Here is a 7257-nt window from a genome sequence, read left to right as displayed (position 1 = left end):
GACTCTGTACCGGAGGCGGGGAGCGGGCTGGTGGCTGCTGCCCCTCCGCCTCCAGTGCGCTCTTTGGTGACAGGCTGTGGGGAGCGGGAGAGATGCGGGGAGTGCGGTGGGGTGGGGTGGGGGGCGCCGGTGCCTGTGATGTCGCGGCCTCTGTGACGCTACCCCCGGCGTGTGGCTGGGCTTGGCAGTTGGTGGAGGAGTCTTCCAGAGAAGGGGGCTCCTCCTTGCCCCGCAGCCGGAGCTCCTCCTTGAGAGACATCCAGGAGGCGCTGCTCTCTGCTGCCGGCCCAGATGGGTAGACGATGGAGACTGGTAAGCCTGAGGTCTGCTGGGCTGAGCTTTGATCTGCCCTGCGCATACTGGCAGAAGGCCGCTGCACCTTCTGCGTGCCCAGGATCCTCCAAGAACCTGCTGAGCTTGCCACCTTTGCCCCAAAGTGTACACATGTATCTGTGCATCCGAACTTGGACATAGATTCCTGTTGTAGAGCCAGGTTAGACGAGGCACCCTGTGTGCCAACGACGTCCATCCTCAGGTTCTGTCCCAGCGCGAGGGAATGTACTTTGGGAAAGTCATCTCTGAGCATGTGCAGACACCCAGGTGGCTGGAAAGGCTGGCAGTTCAGGCCCACTCCCAGTCCAGTTCCCTGGGAGCCAGGCCTCAGGGACAGAGGAGTGACTGGGACAGTCTTGGTTCTGGGCATGCAGTTTGCCTCCACTACCCCTGCTTGGTCAGTACCCAGCCCTTGGCACCCTGCTCCTTCTCCCCTCAGTCTGGCACCGTTCGGCCAGGGACTTCCCAGCTGTCACCACGTGGGGCATCTTGTCTAACTGGTCTGAATGGATAGCCCAGAGGTAGGACTGGAAGTGTCACTGGGAGGAGTGGTGGGAAAGGGCTGAAAACAGTCTTTGTCCAGGGTGGGGCAAGACTAGATAAGATCCCATCAAGAAGCCAGAGGGAAGCAGCTGGTAGGATGTGAGGTTCAGGCACAGGCAGGCGGGAGTGGAGACAACCACAGCCCAAACACACTTGTCATTATCTCAAACTTTATTGCTTGCAAAGTTTTCTACCATGTCAACTCTGCAGTGCAAAGGCTGCAGTTCTTCACATCCTGGGGCCGGGAGTCTCTCCTTGGGGAGGAGTAATGGCTAAATTGTGGATAGCTGGGCAAAGGTCACCTGGCAAAACGTGGGGATGAGCTTCTCCCCAGGTGGGATCTCAGGGATACCCCCTTACCCCACAGCAATTCACAGTTGATTAATGCTACATGAGTCCTGATCAGCTGCCCCCCGAAAGAAGAGGCTGGCCTCGGGGGGCACATCTTAAGGAAATCTGGAGGACGTTTGAGGGGTCACATGCATGAAGAAGGGTCAAGAGCTCAGTCCCTTCCCCCCATCTCCTGGCTTGCTTGTGCCCATGCAGAACCGCTGGCCTGCCCTCCTGGAGGGCAGCCATGAAAGTGCTTTGAGGTCATCAGAGTGCAAAGTGCAGCAGGCGGTGCCCTGGAGACCAGGGCTGGCAGGGTGAGTGAGTGTCCCGGGAGGCTTGTGTGAGGGTGTGGAGGGCCGGGGCCTGGGTAACAGGAGCGCCTGCGTCGGGTGCTTTCTGCGGAGTCGATCGTGCTCTGTCCTCAGAGCGTTCCTGTCAGGTAGGTCTCATGTCACCCTCCACTTCCACAGCTGAGCGAGCTGAGTGCCAGCTGGGCAGGGGCAGTGCTGGGCCTGCGGCTGGGCTCAGGGCCTGCTGCTCTGGGGCAGACTGGTGGCTGGTGGCAAAGGGGCACGTGCTTGGGGGCTGAGAACCGTGTCACTTGAATGCCTTCTCTGGTTCTTCTGAAGCTGACCTCAGCTCAGGGCCTGAGTTGTGGCACCCTGAGAAGTGGCATTCTCTCCCAGGGAGACCCCCATGTCAGGCGTCTCTCCCTCCCTGGCCTGAAAAGCTCCTAGTGCTAGAAGAGGGGTTGATGGCCAGGCAAAGCTGGACAAGGGGGTCAGAGGGGCCCCTCCATGAACGCGAGGGGAGGCACACCTGCCGCCCCAGTCCTGGCCTGGGCCTGGTTCGGGGGTCGTTAGATGCTCACACCTGCCTGGAAACTGAGGGACAGCTCACCCACCTCTCCTGACCTGGGCCGGAAGCCGCTCTCCCCTGACTGCCAGCAGGTGGTCACTGATCCTAACTGGGTCAGGCCAGCTTGTTGGGACCGAGGCAGAGAAGACCCTCTTTGTTCCTCGTGGGAAGAGGCCTCCTTTCTTCCTCCTCCTCTCCGGTGGGCTCAGGCAGGACCCGGGTGGAAGATCCTGGGAGGTGTCCTGCTGGCGCCACCTTACTGCTGCCAGCCCCTGGTCCCACCACTGAGCCACGGGCTGGCAGAGCTCCGGGAGCAGGCAGAGCCTGTGTCTCAGAGCAGCACTGAGCACCGAGAAGGAAGGCCACTTCTGGCCGACTGGAGCCAGTGGTGGAAGGCTGCTTAGGGCCTGTTCTCCAGCTGGCCGTGCTTGACCCTCCAGCTCCAAGCGAAGCTGCCGTCTGGGGCCAGGGTGCACTGCAGGTCGATGCCTGAGTCCGGCACCTCCATGTCGTAGCGCACGGGCTGCCCGTCCTTGGTCACCAAGCTGAAGGCTGCAGCTGGGATCTGGGGGCAGAGCAAATCAGGGGGCCTGAGAGCGGCTGGGGTGCTGAAGGGTCCCAGCAGAGCAGAGCTGATGGCTTCCTGCTGCACTGGGAGACACTTCCCTACAACGCAGCGGGCAGCCTTGGAGTATTACCTGCCTTTCATTCTGGAAGACTTGAAGAATCTCACCCAGCCCAAGTGGGTGGGGATCCTGAGGACCCCTCAGTCACCACTGCCAGTCTTGCCCTGGGACCCTGGGGGGCAGACATTACAGGGCCAACTATTCCCTCTGGTGCCATTTCTACTTATTCAAAAGCTTCCTTCCCGGAGGACTGAGCTGGGCACACTGGATTCTGAGAGTCTGCCCCTCAGCAGGTACCCGCCCCCTCACCTGGCTGCTGATGCCTGTTGCGATGTCTCCCACCTTGACCCGGTGGAACTCCCGGATGTGCAGGTGTTCGCCATTGAGAGACTGTATTTGGACTTTCACACCTAGAAGTCAGGCAAGGTGACCATAAGGAGAGTGGCTGCAAGCTCCCTAAGGTGCCCTAGGGAGGGGGAAGCAGGGTGGCTGAAGAAGCTGCAGAGGTGGCTTTAGGATGGAAGGGCTGTAATGTTATACCCCTGCTAGCTCTTCATGGCCATGTTCTGTCAGTACCGGAAATCTGGCCTGCGCAATGCAAAGGGCTAAGCTTGGCTCCTGTGTGGAAGCAGTATTCCAACTTACACACAAAAAGCAGAAAGGAACCGGAAACAAAGATTCTTAAATTGGTTTGTGGGCAACTTAGATGGTAATGTTCCCTGAGGTGGGACAGCCTCTGGCCAGGCATGGGGCTTGATGCCATGAGTCACACTGGCCCTGGAAAGGCCAGGGAACTGTGTGCTAATTAAACCCTTGTGCTATTAAAATCACAGAATGACCTCTGCAACCACACTTGAAAACAAAGAAGTTCCACATGTGCTGTCTTTCTTACCCTCTGACTTCAAATCCCAGAGGAGGATCTCAGGAAACCTATTGCTAAGCTCTTTTTCCTTCTATTTTTTGGCCACACCCCACGGCACGTGAGATCTCAGTTTCCTGCCCAGGGACTGAACCTGCACCCCCTGCATGGAAGGCAGTCTTAACGTCTGGACCACTGGGCAAGTACCTCTTGCTGTGTTCTTGATTAAAATGCTCATGGGCTCCTGTTCTTCCCTTTCCCTTCAGAAATTCAGGCTTTTACTCCAAGCCAGGAGAGACTGCTCTCCACCGGCAGCGAGGCTTCTGGGACTCCATCAGCTGCCCATGAGGGGCCATGGTCCTTCACTGCTCGGTAAGGACAGGCTCCGAGTTTAGTTTACTCTAAACTGACTCAGTGGCCAGGCACCTCAAATTCTGGGTGCCAGGTAGCTTCCTCCTCTCCCTTCCCCACTGTGCCCGCCCCTCAGACTCCCCAGTCCCAGGCAGAGGTCAGGGGACTGTACCGTTGAAATAGCTTGGTGTGTCAGTGGGCCGCCCCCGGGCCAGCACCATGTTCCAGCTGGAGCTGCGGGCTTCTGCCTGGCTGCTCCACGAATGCACGCCGGAACTCAGTGTGTCCCGCGAGCTCTGAGAAGCCTTGGACGGGTTCTGAAACGAGAGTGGGCACAGACTCAGGTCCCTGGGCTCAGGGAACCTTCTCTGGCCTTGGTCTGCTTTGGTGAGGGAGTGCTCCTGGCTCGGGCTGGAGTGTGGCTCTACTGGTCACTGCTGGGACTCAGCACGGGGCTGAATTCTTGAGGGGCCCCAGGGCTGGAGGAAGGTGACGATTATTCTCTATGGGGACTAAAGCCCAGCCTTTCCCCTCACTATCTTAGTCGCCAAACCAGTCCTGCATTCCCAGGTGTGCTGGAGATGGACTGTTTCATTCTGAGAAACCAGGACCCCCCAGCCCCAACGAGGACTCCTCCCATAAGAAAGGGGCGACCCTATCACCTGCCCTTTACCCTCTGCCTGCACTGAACACCTCCACGGGGTGGACACAAAGCCACCAGCCCTGTGCCCGGGCTCCTGGTCTGTGGCCCACTCACCTTCTCACTGTCATCTGACAGGGAGAGGCTGTCAACACTGAGGCACGAGAGGATCTGCTCCTGCTCCTCCAGGGAGAACGGCTGGGACAGGCTGTTCAGAAATAACTCTGCAGAGAGAAGCAGAAGATGGCTGTGAACCGGAGGGGTCTGGGCTCGCTGCACAGATCGCTGAGCCCAGGGCGGGGGCTGGCTATGGAGAGGATGAAGCCAAGGCCTTGGGGCAGTGCCCAGGCCTGTGTCCAAGGCCCTGGAGGCCGCAGCTGCCCATACCTATCTCCAGCTGCTGTAGCTCCTGTTCAGGAAAGGTTGCCTTTCGCTCGGGTGAGGTGGGGTTCCTGGCGGGGGCAGGATCCAGGGAGGACAGGGGCAGTGGGTCCCATGTCCCAGACTCCTCCTTGCCCCAGTGCAGGCTGGGAGACTTGCTCTGCTCTGGGGGGTCTGGAGGTGGAGGAGGCTGGAGCTTAGGGGCCCCGCCTGCTGCGTCCTTAGCTGGCTGCAGCCCTGGGGCCCCTGGTGAGAGCTCCCCTGGCGGGGCATGCAGGGTCCGCTGACGGTGGCCTTGGCTTGGTGGTGGGTGGTCTTGGAGTGGCAGTGGATGTCTTGGTTCTTTGTACTCTCCTCTCCAGGGACTCCTCAGACCTCCCACTACAAAACAGAGAGCACACGCGGTGAGGAGGGAACAGGCCAGGCCGGTGGCCTTTTCTGAGCAGAGGAGTGGCAGAAGTGGGCAGGGAGGGTGGTCCCTCACCCAGCCAGGACACGATTTCAGAGGGTGCTGCGTGGTCTTCACAGGAGGCTTCTTCCTTAAGGGGGGTCCTCTCATGAAAATAGAACAGTGTTTCTTTTATTCTATTTTCCTTCCAGGTAACAGTTGCAAATTTAAAAATTATAGAATTGGCTCCAGAGAAGGGCTTTGTTAATATTAATTGTAATGTTAATATTACAAAGGGAAGATTTAAAAATAGCTCTGGGGTAATGCCCACTCATAGCTTCCAGGAGAATGGGCCTCGCTGACCCTCTGTATCTCACCCTTCCCTTCTTGACAGTCAGTGCTTCCTGAGGGGGCACTATTTCTCGGGAGTGGGGAGGAAGTTCAGCCATTTTAAATGGGGGGGCCATTTAACTACCATCTACGTTTGGGGTGCGGGCCAGGCAAGGCCTCTCTCCTGTTTTACTCAATCCCTATTCGTTCTCCTCACTGCCTTTAAAGCCCTGCCACTTCCCTCCCTCGCACCCCGCTGATGTTCTATCTTCAGTAGACATCAAAAGTGCAATATGTCACTTTAGGTTTCACTGAATTCTTGCTAAGTGTGTGTTGTTTTTATTTATCGATTTTTAATTTACACAACGGCACTGTATTCTAGGCCTTGCTCTGTGGGTCCCTGCTTCACCAGGCACTACAGTTTTAAGATCCAGCCAGGCTGCCCTGTGAACACTGAGGCGCTTGTACTGCTGTGGGTGCTGCGTGGAGCATCCCGCACCCCACCCGACCCCATCCCACTCCCACCACTGGCCTCTTCGTGTTCCCAAGGAGGGACACCCAACTGCGCCCATCTGCCCTCTCACAAATGACACTGCAGTGTACACCCCCAGGTGCGTCCCTCATGGATCTGGGCAGAGTTTCTTTGGCAGTGTGCCCTGGAGTAGGGTGCAGGGTCCCAGGTCTGCAGACATCTGTCTGAGTGCTGCCGGGTGCCCTCCAGCAGAGCCTATGGGCCACTGTCCCATATCCCCACCTATAGTTGGCACCGCCAGCTTTCTGACTTTCTCCCACACAAATGGCTAGAAAGTGATACCTGGCTTTATTTCACACTCTCTGATACTAATGAGTTCAAGCCCCCTTTCTATGTTGTGAGTTCTTTCCCCCATCTCCTGAGCATGGCCTCTGCATCAAGGTACAGTACTAAGCACTTGGGCTCACATGACCTCAGTCTTCCTAACAGGCCTGAGGTTGGTGTCATGCCCATGCTCTAGATGGGGAAGCCAAGGCTCTGAGATGTTGAGTATCCTGTTCTTGACCACCACACGACCCCACCGCCTCTCACTCCCTGCAGCCAGTGCGGGGCTCTTACCGTGCTGCAGTGCCAGGCTGACCTTCCCCCCCAGCTCCACTGCAGATGCTCGGTGGACCGGCTCTTTCCTGAGCCCCTCCTGGATGGCCTGGGCCGTGAGCGGGGCACAGGAGGGCGGGATCTCCCTCACAGGTGGAGGCTCACTGGCAATCTGGGAGTCAAAAGGCAACATATGAGACTCGCCTCCCCATCACTTCCTGCCCCTCACTTCCTTTTCTTGCTCCTCCCCACTCTCCCCTGTCCTGCTGTGCTGGGGTCAGTCAAAAGGACTAGAATGGCCTGGTCTAGAGTGAGGGCTGGGACTTTTCCAAGAAGAAGGGAAAAGGGGGTTAGGTAGGGCAGAAGAGAGCAGGAGGCGAGGCGCCCATAACCCCCAGGCACCCACAACCCCCACAACCCTCAGGAGGACAGGCGGGGGTGGCTGGGGTGTGGACACAAGAGAGCCCTGAACCATGAACTCAAGAAGACCCTTCACCCAGGATCTGCCCTCGGACCCTAAATTTGGGTAGCCAAGTATTTAAGTCA

The 7257-nt window shown here is 57.9% G+C and overlaps 1 protein-coding gene and 1 long non-coding RNA gene across 2 annotated transcripts in view; one reads left to right on the top strand and one right to left on the bottom strand.

Moving 5' to 3' along the window:
• Positions 1 to 1032: 1032 nt before the first annotated feature.
• Positions 1033 to 7257, bottom strand: part of MAP3K14 (mitogen-activated protein kinase kinase kinase 14) — a 43792-nt gene continuing 37567 nt past the window's right edge. Inside the window, exons 11-16 of the mRNA XM_010832407.1 lie at positions 6733 to 6883; positions 4931 to 5305; positions 4661 to 4767; positions 4076 to 4220; positions 3003 to 3103; positions 1033 to 2632 (exon numbers count right to left, since the gene is read on the bottom strand). Of these exons, the coding sequence (XP_010830709.1) occupies positions 2468 to 2632; positions 3003 to 3103; positions 4076 to 4220; positions 4661 to 4767; positions 4931 to 5305; positions 6733 to 6883 (1044 nt within the window). The 3' untranslated portion in view covers positions 1033 to 2467. The remainder of the gene's footprint in view (positions 2633 to 3002; positions 3104 to 4075; positions 4221 to 4660; positions 4768 to 4930; positions 5306 to 6732; positions 6884 to 7257) is intronic.
• Positions 1560 to 4769, top strand: LOC104982961. The gene is made up of 3 exons (XR_824578.1): positions 1560 to 1648; positions 3819 to 3924; positions 4682 to 4769. It is a non-coding gene; the product is annotated as an uncharacterized LOC104982961 (long non-coding RNA).

The sequence above is a fragment of the Bison bison genome, unplaced genomic scaffold, assembly GCF_000754665.1.
Source record: "Bison bison bison isolate TAMUID 2011002044 unplaced genomic scaffold, Bison_UMD1.0 scf7180017861046, whole genome shotgun sequence".
In the NCBI taxonomy this organism is placed as follows: Eukaryota; Metazoa; Chordata; class Mammalia; order Artiodactyla; family Bovidae; genus Bison; species Bison bison.
The sequence above is the reverse complement of the archived record's forward strand: the minus strand, read 5'-3'. Positions and strand labels throughout refer to the sequence as shown.